The 26,841-nt window shown below is 33.1% G+C and overlaps 1 protein-coding gene across 1 annotated transcript in view; it reads right to left on the bottom strand.

Moving 5' to 3' along the window:
• The window catches only part of KLHL1 (kelch like family member 1), a 361,829-nt gene that overhangs the window by 111,370 nt on the left and 223,618 nt on the right, over positions 1-26,841 (bottom strand). The window contains exon 6 of the mRNA XM_060637013.3: positions 6,157-6,343. Coding sequence (XP_060492996.1) covers positions 6,157-6,343 — 187 coding nt within the window. The remainder of the gene's footprint in view (positions 1-6,156; positions 6,344-26,841) is intronic.

Below are 26,841 nucleotides of genomic sequence, written 5' to 3'. Positions count from 1 at the left end.
AAGAGATGAGCATTGAAGTGAGCTGAACAATTCTTGGTCCTTTTCCCCATAAGAAATGCTCATTCACAAGCAGCCAGAGACCAAGAGGCCTAGGAATATTCATTGCACAGCCTCCTTGGCAGTGTCGTGGTGCAGGGAAGATACTAAGTGCATGCACTTCTACACAACCAAGGCAGTTAGGACCTTAGCCTCAAAAGAGAGAATGGTGGGGCATTGTTGCTTGTCTTCTCTGTGCATTTGCTGCTAAGACATATCTGATGAGAGGCAAAAATCTAGGCAGAAGATAGAATCTAAAATGCTAAAAATTAGCTAGGGCTCATTCTTCTGAAAATAAAAGGGTATTCAGGGCCCACAATGGATGAATGGCTCTCATATAGATATTGAAAACAAACTAGGGGTAGAGCAGTCCTCAAAATACTGCATTTTAGTCTCAAATCATCCAATCCTGATTTGGAAGATGGGTTTTCCTCTTACTCAAGTGTCTGCCAAAACGAAAGTAAATTCTCTCTGAGACAATGTAATGTTATTCACAATCTCTATATAGAGGCATCATTTTTCCAGAAATCGCCAAGTATTGTTATGCTATTATTTACAGCAAACTTGTAAAAAATTAGCTTTATTCTAAATAAATAAATATAGAAAAAATATTAAAATAAAGAAATAAGGAAAATGAGAGGATTACCCCAATGAACTGTTTCTATTGAACTTTATACTATATGATATAGGCAATTAGATCAAGACAATGAAATACAATTTGGAAAAATAAAAAAGAAGGAACTAATATGTCATTCTATATCATTATATACATGATTTTATACTTAAGAATTCAATATATTCAAAACTCGATTATTACTAAGAAAAAATATAAAGTTATGTCAAAACATGGGAGCTCATTATGTAATTTTTTCTACTATTGTTATGCTAGAAAATTTTTATATTAAGGTCTTTTTGTAAGGCAGAAAATTGGTTTAGAAGACAATCTGGCCCTATGGTATAATTTGGTGATGCTATAAATTCTTATAAACTTTCCAGAAAGAAATTGGCTCATATGTCACAACCACTTTACCTTCCCACCCAGTAATTTTTCATTTGGTAAACTTTATAAAGAACACTCAAATGTTAGGAATAACTCTTGATGCATGCAGATGCTAACGATCACATCATTTAAAGAAAACAGAATTGGATCCTACCAAGTGTTTAATAATAGGACTAAGCTCAAAGAAGCTGCGGTGTTTCCATATGAGTAAGAATTAGTAAGCTTCTTGATATGATGTATTTTAAAATTTTAATGAAATATAAATTAACACATGTAATATAAATAATGAATAAAAGCAACACAAATAATAATTTCAAGTAGGCTAATAAACCAACATATATTTAGAACCTTATCTAGATAAGCACAGAGACCGAGATGAAGACAAATGTAAATAGGTATATCTCTATATAAATGTAGATATATAGTTATGGCTGTACACACTCATACACACACACGTAGAAATTGGAGAAAAGAAATATACCGTGCTGTTAACAGGGATTGTGCTTAAGTTATAAGCTCATACTTGATTTTTCTTATCTATACTGTTGTAGTTTTATCAGATTTTCAATATGTGGTTTACTAGATTGAAAAAAGTTATCTCCAAAAAAAAGTACTATTTTCTGATAGGTACAAAACCAAACTATTCCTATTTCTAAGGAATTGTCTAATAATCAGTTAATATCAGAATATATACTCAATAAAGATATTTTCATGCCAATATTTTCCCTTAAACACTATCACCAAATTTTATTTCATAGTTTACATGACTCATACATAAGTCAATGCAAGCACTTGAAAGTAAACAATTGGTGTTTTATCTTTAAATCAACCTTTTTAAAAATTTATGATGATTACTGTGTGATTTTTAATAAATTTCTTAGCAAAACACCCAATTGATCAATACAACTCACTGCACTGATTTAAATCTGTATTTGATTTCAGTTGACATCATTTAAAGAAAATCAGTCTCCTTATAAAAACACCTTATGATTATTGCCTTTTTAAAAAATATATTTAATTTTATGTCCCCTCATTTCTCAATTCATAGTAGAACAAATATGAATACATATAATAATCTTTTAATTGGACTTAAAATGTGCTATATATTGCTATGTTCTTAAATATTTATTTTTCAGTATTTTTCTGTTATAAAAGTGAATTAAATCATGCTTTCTAAAACACTGCAAACTTCTGTTTATGGCTTGAGTCTTTTTTCTCATTTGATTCATCATTTTTGATGTTCATTTGAACATCAAAAATGAACATTTTTGAATGTTCATATTAGCATAAAAGGTACTTACCATATATATATCATGATATAAATATAAATGTCATTTATATGAATATCTTTTTGTCTTCTTCCCTTCCCTGTGCCGTATCACCGTTATTTCACAGCACCCTGATAGTCTCATGTCTCCAAAGTTCCTACATGCCTTGGCCTTATTCCACATGATTAGGAAGGTCAGACCAGGTTTCTGCTGAGTCCCTTGGGAGTCCCTTTGGTATGAAACATGTTGGAATGCCTTGTGTTTTACTTTAACCTCTTTACATAATACTTCATCTCATTTAATGAATATAATTTTTACAGAAACGGATATAATACTGAGAAAGAGTAAAGTATACTAGAGATTTTAAGTGACACTCTTGCATTTGAATAGGCACCCCCTGATTTCAAAGGCTGCTTAACCAGCCTTTCAAGACCTCTGTAGCTACAAATCAGAATTGATCCTGTAAAGTGCCTCACTGAAGCCTACTGTGTCTCTCCTTCACTACCATGCTTTCATTTCCCTACTGGCTATAATTCAGCCATAAGGGATTTCACTCCATTTTTTGGAAGATATCACTTTTCTTCAACACTAAACATTCTCCTTTGATGTACCTACAGTCTGGAACTCCCCACCAAGACCAACCTCTCATTCCAACAATGTGCTAAACTAATGCCTAATAGTTCTTTAGATTTCTGCTGGGAAAACGACAACAACCACAACAAAAGAGCAGACATGTTCTGTGTACTTCCTTACTTTTCTAGACTAGACCAGGTTTGCTCTTCAGCCATTATGCTCCTTCCACCTGCAATTCCCTTTGTATAACATTCGTTTCATTTGGGTGTTTGTTTACTCTTTGTTTCCCCAGATTAACTTGGTAGCTCTGTGAAGTAGGGGTTATATTCATAATGTTCACGGTGGTACACAAGTTCTTAATGCAGAGCCTGGCACAAAATAGATGTACAAAAGCTGTGCATCAGCACTGAATGTGTACACATATGATTATAAGAAGAAGGAACAGAGAAAACCATGCTCTCAATTTGCATATCTATGGAGAATCTGCAAGCGTTGTACCCATAGTTTATCTATCGCATGCGATGTCATCTTAATCTCAGGAATTATGGAGCTGAAGAGGAATCCAACAAAATGTTTATATAGCCCTATATAAAGCACAATATAAATGTGTAAATAATTTCAAAAATGCCACACTGAGTATTATGTATTGTGTTACTTTTCAAAATAATCATGCCAAGTAAATTCCAATTTTTTTTGCTGTAGTTTTTTTCTTTTGATGTTTTTTGCATTTTATTCCATTTTTATTATCTTCCAAGAAAACACAATTTTAAGATAAAATTTTAATGCTTATTTAAAGATTATACAAGTGAATAAGGTGTAGAAATCACTGTTAAAGCAGTAAAAGCATGATGCAAATAGGAGGGATTACCTTGAAAATGTTCTATTTGCCCTTTAAATCCCTTGAAACATTGGGGTTTTATATGTTTCTGCTTCACTAGGAAAAAAGGATCTCTGAGGTTTGGTATTAAGTTTTAGATTTGTATCTAAGTTTATGGGATATTAATATCTGATTCCTATAGGGCTAAGGATATGGTAAAAATTCCTAAAGCTTCCCTCAAATAATTTTTTTCTGTTGTATTGCTGATTTAATCTGGAATATCTTTTGAAACCTCCTGTATTATCACATTCTTTTACGCCTCTATCTTACTGAATATGTGTAACAATAAGTAAATTGTTGGTGTTTTCAATTCTAAAGTGAAAGAAAACTCAGAATCATTAAGAAAGATCAATTTTTAAAGAATTCCTTCAATCTCAAAGACTGCTGAGAGAAATTCAAATGCTGGCAACAGTTTAACTCAGTAGACTCCATAATCTCATATTCTTCTATGCTATAACAACGTGAAATCACCAGATTTAAAAATTCAAATTCAGTCATGCCCTTTCGTTCTTTAATAGTACAGTAATTTTTTTAAACATTCTTTTTTTTAATTATTTATTTTGAGAGAGATGGAGACAGTGCGAGTTGGGGAGGGGCAGAGTGAGAGGGAGACAGAATCCCAAGCAGGCTCAGCACTGTTGGCACAGAGCCTGACCCAGGGCTTGAACTCATGACGCTGTAAGATCATGACCTGAGCCGAAACCAAGAGCTGAACACTTAACCAACTGAGCCACCCAGGTGCCCTGATAGTATAGTAATTTTTGTATCTATTATGTTTATTATTCAGCCTTCATCAGAAACAAAACAGATTCAATAAATGTTCCTCCTCTGCCTCTCCCTCCTCTTCCTCCTCCTCTTCCTCTTCCCTAACTCCTTCCCCTGCTCCTCCTCTTCTTTGTATTCTTCTTCTTTAGAAAAAAAACTATTGTGTGCATATTTTCAAGTGGAATGGTTCTTGTATGGGCACTCTTTCTGTAGAATACAGTGTTCTTTATTATTTATTTATTTATTTATTTATTTATTTATTTATTTATTTATTTTACAGAGAGAGAGAGAGAGAGAGAGAGAGAGAGAGCAGGGAAGGAGCAGAGGGAGAAGGAGAGAGAATCTTAAGTGGGCTCAATGTCCAGTGCAGAGCCCAACTGGGGGCAGGCTCTCAAGACCCTGGGATCATTACCTGAGCCAAAATCAAGAGTCAGATGCTCACCTGACTGAGCCACCCAGACACCTCTAACACAGTGTTCTTTAAAAAAATAATCACTCATTTGACTTTAAAATTTGAAACATCATAAAGCCACCACATATACATATATGTGTGCTCACATATATGCATATATAAATATAAATTACCTAGTGCTCATTTAATGTGATGGCTATGAAAAATCAATGTCCCAGTAAACAGAAATTAAACTTGTCAAAAAATAACAAGTGAACACCATCTAACAGCCAGCCACAAGATATCTTCGTGACAGACAAAATATGGGAATATGTGTCTTCCCTAAATTATTTCCCTTTAGCTGCTGTTTTGGGATCTCAATTCACAATGGTGGAAATAAGTTTTGTTGCTTCCCTCTAATTCTTTAATAACAAATATATTTGATAGAGATTGAACATGTGACCACACTCTGTCGTTGCCAACTTTTACGTGTATATTAAATGTATGGTGGATAATTATATCACTTACCAAATACAAACATATGACAGTTACGTTATTTGTCTTGTGAACTCACAACATAAGATAAGCTGAAGAAGACAAATATTCATTGATCTTTTTCCACTAATTACAGAAAAGAATGAGACCTTCAAATGTATGTGTTCAACTTTTAAATGAATCGTTCAATTCCCTTTGAACAGCAAAATTGGTAATCACAGTTAAGTTTATAAAATATAACTGTCACAGTCATTACATTTGTTTATAGTTGTCTATTTATTTGCCAGGCTTCTGTGTAAGATTCCAAATGCATCAAAAACAGAAACTCTCTTCTTCATAATATTGCTTTTAGCAAGCATGTACCTGGAATGTTATATTTCTTTTAATTAGAATTGAAACATAGTTGTCAATATATCCAATCAATTATTTGGCCTGTGTTTGTAAGTAAGTGTTTTAAGTCCCCTTTTCATTTCATATGAAGCCTGGCACATAATGCACAAGAGATAAAGGATTTAAAGATGAATAAAAAGCAAAAGCAGCAACTACAGCTGAAAATAAGAGATGTTCTTTTAATTTTCCCCTTAATATTAAATCTTAATGTGTAAAGCATGTGAGGTTTATTGGTATTATACAGATTGCAATATTAAAATTGTGACATGGTCTGATACAGGTTGTATTATATATAGATCAAGAAATGTAACAACAAAACAAAACAAACAACCCCCCAAGAAACAAACAAAGAATTGTATACCTTTGTTGTTATCCATTCCTCCTACAGCATACAGAGTTCCAACTGTAGATTTTCTAGGTTTAGTTCTTGGACTTTGCATTAAAGTTCTTCTTTCTGGCAATAGATGATATTTCATTGCTTCCAGAATCAGTTTTTGACATTCCAGATCATTCTTAAATAATGCGTGGTTTTCTAAGTCAGCCAATATCTGTGAATAATACACAATTACTGTTAATAATATTTTTTATAGGAACGAGTATATGACATCAGTAGTTAAAATTAGAAGCCTAATGCCTATGATTTTACCCCTATATTGAGAAAAATGCAAAATGTAATAGGAATTAATTACATTGACAGAAAATATGAGTAAAATGGAAGGCTTCCATGAGAAACAGAATGGATTTTATTTTCTATTCAATACTATTTATTGTCATTTAATTACATGGGTTGTAAAGAAACTTCTAGAAATCACTTTTTCCATTCCCTTTCCTCTTATGAAACCTGATTATAAATTGAATATAGTTGCCTCTGTTGGCCATAAGGCTGTGTGGGAAAAGAAATTAAAAAATAACCTTCGACAAATTACATTAACAATCTTCATAAATATATATTTATTTTAAGATATCTCAGGTATAGTTTAAAATCCTTTCGAATACAAAAAATCAATAAAAATGAAAACAATTCTCTTTATCTCTTTAAGTTTGCAAGTGGTTGGAAAGTTGTATAGTAGGCAAAGTTTCCAACAGTGAAACTAAGAACTTTTATACCAAAAATCTAGCACCTGAAGGAGGGATAGAGTAAGACCAGCTGTTTGAAGCTATATTATGTTTTTCTTTTGCTACACGAGAGTTTCATTCCCCCAAATGCTTCTGTGTACATTTCTTTGAACACATCCATTGTCTCTCTTATTTTCTTCTTCCTCTGTTCTTTATCTTCTCTTTCTTTTTCTTTCTTTCTTTCTTTCTTTTTCTTTTTCTTTTTTCTTTCTTTCTTTTACTATTTCACTATCACTTTCTCTTTCCTAATGAATCAATATTTCATTTCAAATGACAGTTAAATCTGTCACACATATTTAGAAAAATTAATAAGTTGAAAATTTAATATTGACTCACTGACCTTTTCTTACCCATCAGTAAGAAACTTGACAATATGTGTACTCAAATATGTACTGAGTGAATAAGTTAGTATATGATGGCAGCATATAATTAATTAATTTTAACACTATAATTTTAACCTTAATTAAGTAAATTTATTTAGCCATCACATGACACATAAATTGTTGGAGATGACAGGAAGAATATAAAACAAATAAGATAACTTATATGACATGTAGGAAAGGTAACATAAAAGTTCTGAGGGTGAATAAGGAATGTAATATATTAGTTTCCTGATGCTTTGGAATATTGAAAGAAGATGTTCAATTAAATTCTTGGCTACATTGCACTTTTTGTACACTGAAATCTTAGTGTTGACTTCCTATCCACCTTCATTTTAAACACTAAACAAGAAAAACAAAATAAATTTAATGGTATGGAATAGGATAGAATATCTCTAATGGATGTTTTAAAAGGACTACTGTTTTTCTCTTTTAGTAATTAAAAAAAAATTTTTTTGACCGGCAAAGAGAATATCTATTTCTAACAAGACCCTAATGGTCTTTATAAAGTAAATGGAAAAAAAGTATTTTGATATAGCTTTTGGTCATCTCTGTATCAAAGAATATTTTTCTACATCTAAGCCTTTTCCTTTCTTTAAAAGGAAAACAATTAGCTTTTCCAGTGATAAATGTATATATTGCTGAAGTTGGCTTCCATAAATTCTTCTCTCCCTTTTTCACTGTTTTGGAGAAACATGGGGTTAGTTGACCATAAGAAACTTTCTTTTATTAGGAGCACACTCTAGGAATATCTTATCCAGATAAACAGTTAAATACCAAATAAAAGGGGAAAAAAAGAAGCACATTCAAAACACAGTGCTTCATTTCTGTGTTTGTGTCTTGGAAAACTATAACTCATAATCAAAAAGTTTAACTGGAAATTTGAGGCTTAGGTTTTAGATAAATGGATTCATGACATAGATGGAAATATTTACAAATTTTAACATATGAGTACAAAGTGACATTTGCATTAAAAAAGAGTTCAGAGACTATTTCCAATATGCAAATGATTCTTAACTAATTATAGTGGATTAGTTTTAGTTTAAAAATATCTCTATGCCTTCTTTTTTAATTTTATCACCATGTAAAAATAATGTTCAATATTTTAATAAATATAAGATTTGGGTTTAAAAATATTATAAAATATTATAAATTGTTTATTTCAAAGTATAACAAGGAAGATATACAAAATAAAACTAAAACTTGTAATTTATTTCTATAAAATAACCAAGGTATCCTGTACTTAGTTTTTTCCTTTTATTAACAAAACATTGTTTAAATTTTCTTAATTGTGGCATGCCTCTAATCATTTGACAAAGTTTCTTATTTTAAAAGAAATTGAGCGGCACCTGGGTGGCTCAGTCGGTTAAGTGTCTGGCTTTTGAATTTGGCTCAGGTCATGATCTCATGGTGGTGACATACAGTTCCATGCTGGGGTCTGTGCTGAGTGTGGAGCCTCCTTGGAGTTCTCTCTCTCCCTCTCTCTCTCTGCCTCTCCCCCACACATGTGCACTATCAAAATAAATAAATATTTAAAAAATTGAATTCTTCATAATCACTTTTACTTTATTATTGTGTATTTTCAAATTATGACTTGTAATTATTGCTTATGAATACTATGTGTCTCTGATTATGTCCTCTGACGACACTTTTTAGCATTATTATTTCATCTCAAATTAAGACACAAATTCAGAATAATATAATGGTTAAGCTGTCTTTTAAACTTGAACTATCTTTAGATTTCCTAAATTAATCCAAAATTAACACCACTTACTCTTTCCTATAAAATGAAAAATAGTTTTTTTTTCATACTCTTCCATTTTTAATGAATCCTACACTATTGTGAAATACCATCTTTGTCAAATTTAGAAAATATATCAATGTATTTCAATAATTGTGTACTACTTAGAAACATACTCATGTTTATATAAGAATTTGTACAATAGGGGTGCCTGGGTGGCTCAGTTGGTTAGGCGTCCGACTTCAGCTCAGGTCATGATCTCACTGTTCATGGGTTCAAGCCCCGTGTTGGGCTCTGTGCTGACAGCTTAGAGCCTGGAGCCTGCTTTGGATTCTGTGTCTCCGTCTCTCTCTGCCCCTCGTCCACTCATGCTTTGTCTCTCTCTCTCTCTCTCTCTCTCTCACAAAAATAAACATTAAAAAAAGTTTAAAAAAAAAAGAAAGAATTTGTACAATAATTGTCTACAAATTAATCTATTCCTCGGATTACTACATATCAATACTCCCCCTAATCAAGGAAAATCATAATATATTTTATTTTATAATTAAAAAAATTTTTAAGACATTTCACAAAATCTGCATTGTTAGTATATTCTTACACTGAGAACAATCATTTACTACATCATTATAAATTAATTGTGTATTACACCTCAAGAAAAGATTTTACTCTCTACAAACAATAACATTTCAAAATATTTTGTCATCTAGAAGTAATTTGAGAAATCAAAATATCCTGAGACTAAAAAGGAAGGGCAACATAGGGTATATTGACAATTAACATTACATAAAAATCTAATGGGTTGATCCTTGGATCTGTGTCAGCTAAGCAGCCACTTTGCAAATAAGTCTTATCTCCAAACAACCTTGGTAGGTTTTCCTTGTGATGAAGTAATGATCTGCAAGTTAACGGTAAGCCTGTAGCTGCAGAATAGAACGTGGTCAAGAAACATGTATGATAGTCAGATTGACTACTATGAAAAATCAGAATAATCTATTAATAGCTAGCATTCTCAAAATAACTTGTTACAACATTACAGTTGCCAGAAATGTCATGAATTTTGATTAGATATATTTTTGCAATTGTGTATATTAAAACATTATTAATTTCTTTTTGCACACTCTTCTTAAAGTTCCATTGGCTTTATTACTAATTACACTTTGGAGAAAAATACAAATTCAATTTTTAAACAATGTTTATTTAAAATGACCACTACATTTGTAATTAAAGCACAAATAATTTGATTGTTGATGGTTTGAGGAATTGAACAACATGCTTAAAATAGCCACATGTCTAGCAACATGAAAATATTGATGAATGTTTAATCCCATATGTTTACACATAGACACTCCTCAACTGCACTTTTCCAAGAGTATTATATTAATTTATTTTAAATGCCTTCAATAAATTCAAATTATGACTCTAAAAGTATTGCTTCATGAAAATGGAATGCATTATTTAAGTACCTAGAGTTTGCATTGTTTTTCCAGCCTTCAAATAAGAAAATAGAATAATTATAATATGATGCAGAAAAAAGTTGTCTCCTCTCTGCAAATTTTAACTTTATATGTCAAAGAAATTAATCTCTTGGTTAGAATCTTTGTCATGATTCTTTGCACTAAATCACATGTATGGATATTTCCTTAACATTATAAATAACTGTCTCATATAATAAGCAAACAAAATCAAATGCATAGATTTATTTGTGCTTCATGACCTACTCTTATTACATACAGGGCATACTCCTCTAATTTTGTAGTAAAAGTCAAAATATTTATATTATAAAAATTTGCATTATACATAGACTTTTTGAAGTACCATAAAATAATGCCAGTTAGGAGATATAATTTACAGTAATGTGTTCTTATGATGTTAATGGCTAGAAAAAGGGAGAGTAATAACTGCATGAATGAAGACATACTTTGAAAGGCAAGGTGACTAACAGGATCTATACAAAACTTAGCAAATACATCTATACCTTCTATCTGGTCAGGAAGTGCACTGGAATATGGAATGCAATGTTGAAAAAACAGCTAAAGAAAGATAAATTTAAACTTCCTATGGACCAAAGGAAGTATTAACTCTTCTAACACTGTGTCCTTTGGCTATCAAGGTTATGAAAACATTCTCACATTCATAACAGTGTGACAAAATTCCATATATCTCATGTTATTTCATAATATTTCAAACTTTTGTTTTTCTACCAGAGGTTGTGCTAAAGAAAATCTACTCACGTTATCTGAATCTATAAACCAAAATTGATTCCATTAAAAGTGACAGTCCTTAGAGAACAAGTGACAGTCTCCTACAGTCTTTCAAGTTTATTGCTTGACAAAATGAATAGGATGAATGATAAAATATTATGATACACTGTAAGCTGCAAGAAAGTAAATGATTTTCTACTTCAATATCTTATAAATAGGTCTGATACAAATAAATTTTCAGGTGTTTTTATTAAGCAGTTTATAAGATGGAGAAACAATGATTTAATATGCACACTTAGTGGTGAATAAGCCCCGTGCTTGTTTAATAGTCAATATAAGGTGCTGGTGAGAGGGGAGAGTAAGTTATCAGAAAACTTTGTAGCAACCTAAGAAATAGTGAAGCTTGTAGGTCGAGTTGTTCCACTTTGCAAGGGACAATATAAACTGTCTCATGCCAGAGAGATTTTCTGCAGATTTCCTCCCTTTCAGATAGATTTTCGAAGACATAGAGGGAAGAAAATGGACAATTACATGAAAGTTTGGCAATAGAAGTTAGTTGGTGCACCAATGCCAACAACGCTTCATCAGCTATTATTTGAGTATCTGCTGTGACTGGAACAGCCTAAGCTTGTGTAAGAGTAACTAGCTCAACTATAGCCGGAATATCAATCTTCTGCCTGAAAGAAACTCATTTATATGAGTAGAGAGATCCTTATATTACATTTAAAATCCCATTTATATCTGTTGAAAAGAATTTTGGCAAAGGATAGAATCATGACATATTAAGAGATGGAAATACCTTCTCATCTTTTCTGCAAGCATAATCACTATTCTGGCTAAACTACTTGAAAATATTATTTATATTTTAAAATAAATGAGAAAGCGGATACAGTACAGCTTCTATGTCTCCTCCTGTGCTGTCATTTCAAAAGGAAAACACAAATTACTGACACACTAAAGCTTACATCAGATACATCTGAATAATTCTTGCTCAAGTATTTGAGGAATGAGAGGAAACCATCTACAAAATAAGGATCAGGTTAATTAATTTTATTCTGAATACAGGATATTTTCAATTCTGAATATTTGATTGCCTTAAGATGAAAAATAATTGGCTAGGCTGACAGTACAAATAGAGAAGAATAATGACATGATCACAAGTAGAGCTCATAAAATTAACTCAAATGATAGTTTTTATTAGTGACAAATGAGATGGGTTTTATGCTGCTATAATTTATGATTATTAGTTATTTAACATGGATTTGCTTTTCCATAGGTAGTTTGAAAGCTCAAAATTTCAAAAAACTGAAATAAGTGATTCTGTGCCCTGCATGAACATCATCTTCATCCAGAAAAATTTCATTGCATTCTAGGTAATCTCTGGACCTTTCATTCATTCATTCATTCATTCATTCATTCAATATTCAGTCAGAACCTATTTTGTGCCAAGTGCTGTAATAGGCACCTGTTTGCCTTCAGTCTCTCTCACCACTAATCTATTCTATTCAAGTCTACCTTCCTCCCCGCCCCTTAGAACACTTTTGTTAATTTACTCATATCTAGCTATATTCTACAGCATGCATTAGTTCATTATTGTTTCCAGGACATTATTCAGCCTTCTCAGACTAGCAGGACAAAAATTGTGCAATACAACTGTATTTTAGCTATTCCATCACTCTCTAAGATACCTTATGTATATTTTTCTGGATTTCATACTTTAGCTCTTCAGACCTCTTTCTTCTCATCTGACTGGATCCCACCTTTTTAAAAAATAATATTGGTAATGTCTTTTCCCTCTAGGTCTTCTATTAAAATAGACACAATTATCAGAGTTTGGTGTACATTCTATTACTTCCATGAGTACTACCTAATTAAGTGGCTGAGGCCACAACTGACACAATTTGTTTTTATTGATCATATTGGACTTTAATCAGTTGCCATCTGTGTAGTCATTCAAGGGCTTCAGATGCATGCTAGTCATAAACTTGTAAGAAATCAGGAAAAAATGTCAATGTCTGCTACCTCTTGTTGGGTACAACTAGCAAGGTTATAGGCTCCTAGGAATTGCTCAGTAACTATTTAAGTGATTGAATATTTACTCTGATTAGACTATTAATTTATTTTAAATAACATTTATAGCATTGAAGTTTGAAAATAGATAATGTATAGGCAGAGATATATTCAATATCATTGCAAATTACATGCATAAATTAATTGTACAAATATTTATGGTCTTGGAGCACCAGGTGGCTCAGTTAATTAAGCGTCTGACTTCGGCTCAGGTCTTAATCTTGATATTTGTGAGTTCTAGCCTGCATTTGGCTCTCTGCTGCCAGTGAGGAGCCTGCTTCGGATCCTCTACCTTCCTCTCTCTCTGCCCCTCCCCAGCTTATGCTTCCTCTCTCTCAAAAATAAAATCAGCATTAGAAAAACAAAACAAATATTTATGCTCTTTCAGAAACATCTTTGCTTAACAACCAACCAAATATCTACATTTCTAAATAATTTATCTTTGATTCAGCTGATGGCTTGCTTATTTCTAGTCATAGTCAATAGCAAAACTCCATTGCACAAATAATTTGGGCTCTTGAACATTATGTAAGGTGATTTGACTTGTCACTAAGGAACATTGAACTTGGATGTTCCACTAACAATTCAAACTCACTCATTTAAATCTGAACTTATTCTTTACCATTGCCATTCTTCTTTCTGTATTGACTCATGCCTTCTATCTCTTATTGATGGATGACAGCTTTTCTTTGCCTGTACATCTGTTTAAACTACTATTTAAGCTGATTCAAACTTTTGGAAAATACAGTATATGAATAAAAAATATCCCCAAATGTGTTTTCTTTACTGAGATCCCTTGATAATTCAATCTTTAATCCATTGATAATTCTATTTAGAAAAGTTTATCTTCTCACTCAAGCCCACTCCAAAGAGTCATTAAATATTGTTGATTATTACAATACTGCCTGAGATCCTTCCATTCCGCTATTCTCTTCCCTTTCCGAAAGCCACTTTGCTTGTTGATATGAACTCTTTTCTGAATTTTTGAGAAAGATTAAAAATTTTAATTCTTGTATGTGACATAAGAAATCATATGCAGAATCCAGACTACTCCTACATCGTGTCCTAAAACATATGCATTCACCATTTACTGTCTTATTGTCTTGTTTCCATTCCTTGCATTACAATTGGAAGTATTTCTTAAGTATTTCCACTTAGTTCAGGCTCATATCTCACTGTACTTCCAGACCAACCTTCTGCTTTGATAACGCTGTCCTATTTGCTACCCCCCACTTGAGCTTTTTCTTTATTGCATCTTTAATGTGATTTTTCACCTTGGAACTACCTGAGTCTCAGTTGAGTGTTCTTGTTTTATCTGTGTTTTCAATGAAAAAAACTTCCTCTGTCTTTTCATATACAAATGAATTTCCTTAGGACTTAGACTTGATCTGTAATTTCCTTATTTCATTATTTAGTACTCTATTGCTTGTACTTAGTAATTGCCAGTAGAAAAATACACTGTTTTTATCTTGCTATTATGGTTCTGTATGTAGCTGTTTCATTCTTAAATATTAATTATATTTATTTGAATTTTAAAGGTAAAATCTGGAGGAGTATAACTTTCTAAAATTCTGTTGTCATCTTATTTTGCAAAAAGATAATTGGAAAAGGACATGTTAAAATGTATGCAGATTTCTCATGAGAAACCATTATTGCATTTTTGCTTCTTTTAGCTCTTTCACACACACACACACACACACACACACACACACACACACACACACACAATTCTGATTGGGAAATAACAGATCATAGCAGTTAGCAAGCCATCTCTGTGAGGAATCAGGCACAGACTCAAATTGGGAAGAATGCATATTGCACATTTGTGCTTTTTGAGGACACCGCGAGACTTATGAAAGATTTCTTTATCTGTAGCATTGGATTAAATGAAGGTATTCTTAACTTTTGAGCTGTGTGATGTAGTAATTTTCCACATGTTAAATAGGTATTGGGCTATGTCTGTGTCATTGCCTGCATGACAGAGAGATGCTTAAGAACCCATATTTTTTTTTCATAGATATTATATAATAACATTATCAAGTGTTTGATATTTTTGATACATTAATAAAATGTATGCTAAGAATAAAATTAATAGATATTTCTATTTTCCTTGATGTTTCCTTTTCCTAAACTCCCTCTTCCTTTCTGAAGATGTTTAGCCTGCTCCTATATGTCTAGTCTCTATTACAGACCTTTCCTGGCCTGGACAATATCTCAAGCTCTAATTTACACTAACATTCTGGATCATCTTCTCCTGTAGAACTCATGTATCTGCTAGATACCAAGATAAAAAGATAAATCTCCTAGGGAAAAAGTAGTTAAAAACATTTAATTATTACTAGTTGGATGGTTTTACTCATATCTTATAGGAATGATTACATTTCAATCCTAGCTGTTTTTGCCTGAAATTGATGAACTCTACTCAAATGAGGTACTCAAATCACAACCTGATTTCAAAACATCTTGCAATAAGTAATATGCTCTTGAAAGAATAAAATGTATTGTGTTATTCAGTGTTATTTGCATTTCTGTAAGTTTTTCTTGGAAGAAATTTCTCTGAGTTAAGACACAATGTCCCCATACTAACTGTAGTTAACAAGTACAATGCACTAAGTGTAAGGGTCACTCTAAAGTATACTTTCCCTTGAGAGGGATAAATGTACCAGTGACCTACACACAATATCAAAAAGAAAGTAACTATCTTAGGCTTATAAAGAACATCTGGTGCTACAAGAAAGATTGAAAATTCTTCCCCTGCTCCTCCCATATTCTGTCTGAGAGAAGTTGATGCTGATGGTAAGAAGCAAACACTCCCAGATGTTAACACAGATATTCAGGAAGGCAATTGAAAGGACTGCATTCAGTTTACTCTGGAAAATTAGATTTTTTAAAATTTCTATAATAATGTAGGCACAGTATGAAATTTTTGTTTTGCTTTAGCATTGTCTCAATTAAATAAAAACTTTTCGATTTCTCTCACACTAATTATAAGGTATCAGTCAGTATTTCACCTCCCTCATTCCACAAAGAGAAGATGGAGAAAGAATTTTAATCACTGCATATTTGCAGATTTCCAGCTTTCTTTAGATTTACTCTGATCAAAGTCCAACATACCTCTTTTGATCATCATCAGTGAGATATGTTCCTGTGAAAACATCAAGGTGGATGCATCTTGCAAGTCAATAAGGGATTAAAATAATTCTCCCAAGTAAAGCTAATTCCACTGGGCATACACTCTGCCTGTAGAGTTTCTAAAGTTTGGGTATGAAATGAGTTGTTCAAACATCTTGACTGAACAAACTTCAGGGATAAGGGAAAATATAGCCTTATTAATATAAATATTAAGGACATTAAAATAATTGGAATGTGTCAAGCCCCATGTCAGGCACTTTGGAGTATGCAAAAGTAATGTATCAGTTCCTAATTTAAATAATTTACAATATAATTTATATTATAGTGGAGTCACATGTAATTTATAATATAATGGAACATATGCTTATTATTTCCTAGTACTTACAGCTAAATAAAAGTATTTTTGTTGTGTTGAGAAGCCTATTATATCTTTATCCAACATCCTAATTTTCAGATGGTTGATTTTTCCAAAACGCGAATCATTAAACCATTCACTCTTCTTCTTTTCCTTACAAATAACCCTCCTGGACTTGTATAACAGTTGAAAGTCATTTCAACAAGCTACATTAATCAACTTAATGCACAAGAAGATAATTTTTTAAAGTGGTATTCACTTGATCCGACAATTCTTCTGGGTGTTTATCTAAAGAAAATAAAACACTGACTTGAATGTATATGTGCACTCTCATGGTCTCACAGCATTAGCATTATTTACAATAGCTGAGACATGGAAACAACCTAAGTGTCCATTGAGGGATGGATGGATGGATAAAGAAAATGTGATATGTATATATGTAGGATTATTATTCATCCCTATGAAAGAAGGAAATCCTGCCATTTGTGACAACATGGATGGACCTTATGAAGGGCATTATGATAAATGAAATGAGTCACAAAGACAAAGACAAATACTATATTATTTTACTTATATGTGGGATCTTCTAATACACATACACACACACACACACACACACACACACACACACCCCAAACTCATAGTTGCAGAGAACAGATTAGTAGTTGCTAGAGGCAGGGGGCAGGTGGTGGGTGAAATGGGTGAAGATGGTCAAATGGTACAAGAAATATGGACAAAGTACTCTAGGAAATAGGAAGGCATGCTTAACCAAGTATTATGTGGTAAATAAATACTTACAACAGAGTGTCTTCTTTAAATTGAATCAATAAAGACAAGTACCTGTTTGCCAGGCACAGAAAAGAATAAACGATATTTCAAGAAAAAGGTCAGAGGTTCAGAGGAATAAAAGGAAGTCAAGCAGAATCCAGACTAATGATATTTATTCAAAATATGCTATTCATTGAGATTTTTATTTTTTTAAATGTTTTTATTTATTTTTGAGAGAGTGAGCGCACACACGTGAGTGGGGGAGGGGCAGAAAAAGAGAGGGAGACACAGAATCTGAGGCAGGCTCCAGGATCTGAGCTGTCAGCACAGAGCCCAATGTGGGGCTTGAACTCATGAACCACGAGATCATGGCCTGAGCCGAAGTCATACACTTAAACGATTGAACCACCCAGGCGTCCTGAGACTCTATTCTTAGTAAAATCTTTCTTTCTCTTATATCTTTATATATTTTAATCTCCATCCATCCATCCATCCACCCAAACTTCCATCCTTATATATAAAGCCATGTAATAGTATAATCAGATTATGCTTATGTAATCATATAATCGAATGTCCTTATGAATCCTTTTTTTCTCTCACTTAACACATCAAATCCACTGGACATACTTTTAGTTTAACCTTCAAGATATTCTAGAATATATTTACAACTTTGGGACAAGCTAACATCCTCCCTGGACTATTGTAAAACCTCCTAACTAGTGTATCTGCTTCCAGTCTGTCCTTTTAGTGCTGATTGTTTTCATTTGTTTCCCTGTCATTCAATTTGCACTGTTCTCTGTCCAGTTTAGTTCCTTGAGAGGCTAAACATTCTGGAACTACATCACATGGCTCCGTTGCTGAATTGCTTTTGGCCAAGTCCAGCCAATGGGACTTACAAGCAGAAAGTTAGATGGTGGATATAAAGGTGAGTGTTTTCTTCCCTATTCCCTGCAAAACATGGCTGTAGTGATGTCCTTTTATGACTACAGCTCAAGTAGGGCAGCCACTCTGTTATAGTTCTGATATTTCTGAAGTAAGTAATATGGTTTTCTCCATTATCACCTTGGTTCAGGGGCCCTGAGTCCTCAACCTACTTTGTGCATTTTCTGAACACTGGCCACATCTCTGTAAGTAGTGCCTTCATTAACATCTCTTCATATGAACCATTTTTGGTAAATTTTATCTCCTGCTGGGATCTTAGCTATTGCACCATCATATAGTTTATTTTTCATACACTAGCTAGAATGATCCTTTTAAGATAGAGTTACTCTCTACTTTTGAATACATTTGAATTTTTCCATAATAAAAAATAAGAAGAAACAACAGAGCATGTGTCTTCTCTGTTCAAAATCCCTCAGTGACTTTCCATAGTAATTGACATAAAAGCTAAACTCCTTATGACCATCTAAGCCCTGTATTACCTATTTCCTGAACACTTCTGACCTCATCTTCCACACACCTGCTACCTTGTCCAAAGAATTCTATTTACCTTGGCCTCATTGCTGTTCCTTCTTCCTGGAACACTCTTTTGTCTGATATCGATTTGGTTTTTCCCTCATTTATTTTTTTGTCTCTGCTCAAAGTCACTTTCTCATAAAGGACTTCTCTGGCCTACCTAAATTGGCAACCCCAAGCACTCTCTCACCTTGTCTTGTTTACTTTAATTCATAATTATTTTCACCATCTGAGGTTTAAGGAAAGCATAGTTCATTTGATGGTTGTTGCCAACCCTTCATTTTGTCCTCCGCTTCTTGTTAAAATGTGGCTGCATTAGAGTAAAGAGCAGTCTGTTTGAGTCAACACCACTCCGTACAGGCAGCACTTAGAAAGTCTTCATGAAATGAGTGAGTGAGTGAATGAATAAGTGAAGAGATTTCTAGACTGATTTTCACCGAATGATTGATTCTGGTGTTTTATTAATGGTAGCAGTTTAGATCTTTGCTGTTTTCCCTGTTGTATGTGTATATGATTTACTGTTAATCAACATATCAACATATCAATAAAATGAATATGTATTTTGAAAAATTCACCCTGGAGGCATTGTGAAGAGCAGATACAGATGGGGAAAGATGTCACTAGAGTTGGACAATTATCATTGAGTCCACTGCAAAAAAGAAAAAAAAAGACTAATCTAAAGTTATTGAAAATATACATGGAAAGAAAAGGTTTAGAACATTTTTAAAGAATCACATTTACCAAAAAACAAAACAAACACACAAACAACATACACACACACACACACACACACAAAATCAAAATAAAAACAAAAAATTCCAAAATTTGGTGACACATGAAGACAATAGCTGTTAATAAGGAATTTATTTGAAGATCTAACACATATCTAGTCCTTGTTTCTGGACATGACATCAGGACAAGATGCCATTCCTGTCTCCTAAAAAATTGATCAATCACGGGGTGCCTGGGTGGCCCAGTTGGTTAAGCATCTGACTCTTGATCTGAGATCAGGCCATGCTCTCACAGTTTGTGGACTTGACCCGCATCAAGCTCTGTGCTTACAACGCAGAGTCTGGGATTCTGTCTCTCCCAGTCTCTCTCTCTCTCTCAAAATAAGTATTTAAACTTAAAAAAAATTTGACCAATCAGATGAAATGTGTATTTACCATTCAACTAAATCTTTATATTTCAGGCATAACTTATGTATGTGCCCAATTCTACATATATTTTAGCATACACAGAAAATAATGAGCATTAGCACAAATATTAGGATGAGGTCAAATCTAATGTTCAGGATAAAATCTCATCTTTTATTTTTATAATAGCTGAATATTATGAGTGACGACTCACTGAAACTAGATTTCATGTGTTCCTTTCGATTAAATATTCATCACTCCCTAAATTCTTACCATATACTTGCCATCTTTTATTCTAGCTTCTTTTTGAAAAGAGTAGAACACTTATGCTGATTTGTAGCAAATTGGGAAGTTGTTTAATGGTTTGGAAAACCCCTATAGCTGACTGAATTGAGAATAACACACTCATTATTATTTATGACTCTATTTCCAGGTCTTTATAGGTCAGCTTATTGAATTCACTGAACATGCTGCTTTTCCAGCTCAGCAAAGCAAATTTTGCAAGCTACTTTGTGGCAGAGAGACTCATAAAAATGTGCCAATTTTTAAAATTATAAACACATTTTATAATTTGTGTTTATAACTTGGGATAATTTACTCTAAATGAAAATCTATTGTTCATTAACCTTTGCCATTAAGAATTCCAAAACTTTAAAAAATAATAACCACCCAGGGACACCTGGGTGGCTCAGTCGGTTGAGCATCTGACTCTTGATCTCTCCTCAGGACATGATCTCATGGTTCATGAGACCTTTTTTTCACACCAGGAAAATGAGAAACATAATATGCAAACTACATCAGGAAAGAGATTAATAACAGAACATGATTTATATAATACTTATTTTTAAAAGCTATTTTTCAGTTAACACGATATTTATTTATTTTTTTTTCAACGTTTTTTTATTTATTTTTGGGACAGAGACAGAGCATGAACGGGGGAGGGTCAGAGAGAGAGGGAGACACAGACTCGGAAACAGGCTCCAGGCTCCGAGCCATCAGCCCAGAGCCTGACGCGGGGCTCGAACTCACGGACGGCGAGATTGTGACCTGGCTGAAGTCGGACGCTTAACCGACTGCGCCACCCAGGCGCCCCAACACGATATTTATTTTTTAAATGTTCTTCAAAAGAAAAATAAATATTTTGCTTTAAAATCAACAATTGAATTTTGATTCTTTAAACGTCTATTTATTAAGTCATTATTCCATGCCAAATAAAGATAAAATTTCTTTGGTGAAAAAATAAGTGTTCAGAAGTATGCCTGAGTATTCTATTTTTTAATTTTTTATTTATTTTTGTAAAGATTTTTTAAAAGTAATCTCTAAACCTGACATGGTTAGATTAGATCCCCCAACCCTGGAATAAGAGTCACACAGTGTTCCGACTGAGCAACCCTAGCGCCCCATACGTGAAATCAAATTCTATATTAGTTATTCATTCAGGAAAATGTTTCCTTTGAATTACAATAAAATTAGACTTTGTAGTTAAAATTATCTAACTTTCTACTTCAGATATAACAGGAAAAATTGAAAGGTTCAGGATCTATGTTGTCTTTTCTGCTCTAGGTGTCATGATGACAGTTAATACCTCAAAAACTGCTAAATGCTAAGTAAAAGTTAAAATATTTTTTTTGTCTGAAAGCTTGTTCTCATAGGTGGAAAAAATTGTTTTGACAATTAGAATTCCTAAGTTCCATTGCACATGCCTCTGTGAGTTTTTAAATTTAAAATATCTAAAGTAGTCTGCTTTAATTCTCACAGCCTGAATTTCTACTTGCAAAATATTAGGGGGCTGGTTTTGAAGGTCTTTCCTCCCCCCGAAAAATTCTGTGAAAGTAAGGTAGATACACATTTTAGTATGGCATTGTGTGATCATTCACATATTTTCCCTGGTGATTATGGAAATATAAATTCTAAACTGATCTGAATTGGCTTGATAAGGAAGACAATAGTGTGGGTAAGAGATATTAGAGTAAACTACAAATTAACAAAATTTAAAAAAAAAAATCACACAGTTTCACCAATTATTGTTCAGGTTAAAAAGAAAAAAAAGAGAAAAGTAATATACCCACTTAATGAGTTCTACTTGATGGGGTTAACTATAGAAGACTAACAAAAATTACTGATAATAGCAAACTCTTAATTGTTTTCATTAACTTAAAATTGAATATATGGGGGCGCCTGGGTGGCTCAGTCGGTTAAGCGTCCGACTTCAGCTCAGGTCACGATCTCACGGTCCGCGAGTTCGAGCCCCGAGTCCGGCTCTGGGCTGATGGCTCAGAGCCTGGAGCCTGCTTCCGATTCTGTGTCTCCCTCTCTCTCTGCCCCTCCCCCGTTCATGCTGTGTCTCTCTTTGTCTCAAAAATAAATAAACGTTAAAAAAAATTTAAATAAAAAAATTGAATATATGGAAAGTAAATAAACTTTTCTCTAATTTATCAGGAGTCTTGAATTGGAAAATTTGATGTATTTGTGGGAAATATTAAATTAACATGTGCACCATTTTCTTAATGGGGTTGGAATATGAAATTGCATGGTACTCAGCACCAATAAGATTATTCTAAGATAATTTATCTTTGCATTTTGAAAAAAATAACATCACTCCAAAAAATTCCGAATAGTTATGCAAAATAATATATAAGTATTTACCATTTTTTAACATTAGCAGTGCACTGTTACTTTTTGAATATTATTAAAGTAACAACTTATATTCTGGGTGACCTATAAGTATTTGCCATCTAATTAGAATGGAAAAGAGTGCTTTTGCCTGATTCTCTGGATAGTCATTAATGTTAAATTGCTCTTCTCTTGGGGGTATTTTTTCCATTTTCAGAGTCATTATAATAATAAACTATTTTATTTATTTGATACTCTTGGAAATTAAAATTACAGTCATAGTCATTTCAATACTTGTGTGATAAAATTCAATTCACTTGTGATTCATTCACACAGTATATAGTTTGCTTCCTTTCCTCTTAGGAATGATTTAAATGATACAAGCTTGCAAAGTAATTTTAAACAGTTTATCTATTTTTTTAAGTCATAGGATTTTTGTCATTTAAAAGCTGTGAATGATGACTCTCAGGAAAAAATGACTCCAGTGGAAGGAATCTATATTTCACTAAAGGCCATTTATTTGATGAGCAAAAAGTTCTTTAAGCTTTTTTGTTTGTTTGTTTGTTTGTTTGTTTGTTTGTTTGTCTGCTTTCTTTTAATACATATTGAATGACTGAAAGGCTCATGAGAGGTTTCAAGCATTGTAAAAATTATTTTTTTTCATATGGAAAGACATACATATCTTAATTCTCCATAAAACTGTCAAGTATTTATTGAGTAGGCATCAATTCTTAGGGAAAAAAAAATAATTTCATTCACACAATGTTACTGACAGAAAAAAATATTTCTATCTTCTTGTCCTGAAATGAAAACTGAGGTCCAATGAAATTAAACTTTCCATGAACAAACACTGAATTAATGTTGAACTCAAAAATATCAAATAAACACTCATTTATACCACTGCATCTACTCAACTACCAAAACTTGCATGCACATGTTTTTGCTTTTCTCCTGTTCACATAGATAATTTCCAATCCTCTTTTCTAAAGTCAATCTACCCACTTATGCATGAAATCCTACCTACCCTAGCACATTTAGATAAAATATTACAACAGTTCTTCCCTCTGTCTTACATCATCAAATTTCCTGTCTTCAGAATCACACCTGTGAGTATGTAAACATGCCTGATTCCTCTCCTTCAGTTTGGTGTTTATCAATGTATTTTGTTTGTTTTCTTTATCAATTTATTGACCCTCAGCTCCAAAATGATCTTTTTCAACTGTTTTGTGAAAATGGATGATGAAATGGCCCGTTAAGGTTTTTTTTTTTTGTTTTGTTTTTTCTTTGCTAGCTAGCACTATGGTAAGCATTGTCAGTAGAGGACACTGGAGAGACACTAGGGAGAAAGATTTTGCTTCCTGGTTTGAGTATGCCTATTCACCGGATTTCTGCAATGAATGCAGTTTCTCTAGTGCTTGCCTCCTGCAGAGCATAATGGCCAGGAGAACCTAGAAAATTATCCCAGAAGTCTCCCCAGGTGATTTTGTAGCAGGGTGTCTCTTTTGGGATACCTAGAGGGAAGATTGCTAGTAAGTTCTAAAGGACAGATTTCTAGAAAATTCTACCACTGCTACACCACAATGACTTGTCTGCCATTTAGTTAGCCATGGCTGCACTGTCTTCAAGGAGGTCTGAAATCTCAGGTGGGGTGCTTCCGTGGGTGCTCTGTCTCAGCCCCAAGGCAGTAAGTAGCTGCTCCTTATACAAGAATACCTTGTTTTATAGGACTTTGATTTACTGTGCTTTGCAGATATTGTGTTTATTACAAATTAAAGGTTTAAGACTTCACTGGAGGAAGTAACTAAAGATGTGGTAGAAATAGCAATAGAACTAGAACTAGAAGTCGAGCCTGAAGATGTGACTGAATTTCTGAAAGGTCACAATAAAAGTTGAATGGATGAGTGGTTGCTTCTTATGGATAAACAAAGTGGTTTCTTGAGATGGAATCTACTCCTGGTGAAGATGCTGTGGAGACTGTTAAAATAAAGAATTTGGAATACTACATTAACTTTGTTGATAAAGCAGTGGCAGGGTTTCAGAGGATTGACTCCAGTTTTGAAAGAAATCTCTGTGAGTAAAATGCTATCAGGCATCATTGCTTGCTGCAGAGAAATCATTTGTGAAAGGGAAAGTCAATCAATACAGTAAACTTCATTGTTGTCTTGTTTCAGGAAATTGCCCCAGTCACCCCAGCCTTCAGCAACTATCACCCTGATCAGTCAGCAGCTATCAACATGGAAGCAAGACTCTCTACCATCAAAAAGAACACGACTCGCTGAAAGCTCAAATGAAGGTTATCATTTTTTTAGTAGTAAAGTTTTTTCTAAAATAAGTATGTACATTGTTTTTCTTCGACATAATTGCACATTTAATGGGCTATACTTTTATAAATGTAAACATAACTTTTATATACACTGGGAAACCAAAAAATTCATTGGACTCACTTTACTGTGATATTCACTTTATTGTAGTGGTCTAGACCTAAAACAGCAATGTCTCTGAAGTATACCTCAGAAATCTGCTATTTCTATATTCTTTAGAGTTCCTTTAGCTTTTTAGTTTCTAACGCTTCCTTACTCCAAATCCTTGTTATACTTAGTGATTTTTTAAATAAATTTTCCATGTTAAAATTTCACTTTGTTTTTGTTTCTCTTCATTGAATCCTGGCTGATAAACCCAGCCACTTACAGACTATTTTTTTGGTTCAATTTTGCAGTTTTAAACATCCTATGTATTTACTATTTTAAATGCTAGTTTTCCCACATTTGCTTAGCTCTATTCCACAGAAATTAATCTTGTCAAAGTTACCAATGACTTTCATATCCTTAAAAATCAATTAATGTACATCGTTCTATTTGATCTCTCAGCAGCATTTGGTACAGGTTATCACTCAGTCCTCTCTGATGGTTTATTTTATGAAATTTCTGCCAGCAAGCTCCCTTGGTTTATATACTATTTGACTAGTGTCTTGATTTCAGTTACCAGGTTCTTTCTATCTCTAATTTTGTAATGTTTCGATGCCCAGAACGTGATTCTGAGTTCTCTGTACTTATTTATCTATTCTGACTTCTTAGGTAATACTATCTCATATCATGGCTTTAAATTATATCTATATGCCAACGGTTTCCTAATTTATATCTCCTAGTGTACCTCCACAACACCTAAATGATGCATTCAACTGCCTATTCAACATTTCCACTTAAAGGCTTAATAGAAATCTTAAAGTCAGTATTCCATAATATCCTTCCTCGTTGGGGCTCAAGCCAAAAATCCTGGGATCATTTCTGATTCCTCTCTTATCTCTTATTCTCCCATATAAACAGCTGTACTTACAAATATAACTAGAATGAGAACACTTCTCACTATCTTCATTGTTACTACCTTATTACTCTTATGTGACTTCTCAAATATCTCACCTCTGCTATTGCTATCACCTCCTAACTGGTTTCCATTTTCTACTCTTGTTTCCCTGTAGTATACTCTCTACACAGCAACTAGATAGTCCATTCAACTGTGTACATGAGATAAAGTTCTTTTCTGCTTAAAACTCTGCAATGGCTTCCATCACACTCAAAGGAAGTACCAAAGTCCTTGCAATTGCTTACAAGTCATTCAATGATTTCGATCCTCACCTTCTCTAAATTCCTCCAACAACTCACTCCCTGGATGACTGTTTCAGCCACACAGGCTGCCTTGCTTTTCCTCAAAGAGTAACAAGCAAAAATATTTTATAAAAATAGCAGTGTGGACAGGGGGTGCAGGAACAATATGTATTTTATCTATATCCCAAATAAATTAATGATCAAAATAAAATAATCTTATAATTGGATCAAGGTAATTTCCTTTACTATAGCTTAACCTATGATATTTGCCCCCAAATTAAGAGTATTCTTTAGTCTAAGGATCCTATTTTAATCTTCAGATTTTATTTCTATAAACTTCAGTTACTAAAATATTAAAATAGCTTCATGAGTTAACTGAGTTCCCTAAATCCTAAATTAAAATAGCTAGAAATATTTTAATGATTTAAATGGCTTTTGCTTCATTCCAAACATTCCACAATTTTTGTTAGTCCTCTT

The sequence above is a fragment of the Panthera onca genome, chromosome A1 (assembly GCF_046562875.1).
Source record: "Panthera onca isolate mPanOnc1 chromosome A1, mPanOnc1 haplotype 2, whole genome shotgun sequence".
Taxonomy (NCBI): domain Eukaryota; kingdom Metazoa; phylum Chordata; class Mammalia; order Carnivora; family Felidae; genus Panthera; species Panthera onca.
This window is presented reverse-complemented; position numbering and strand designations above follow the sequence as displayed.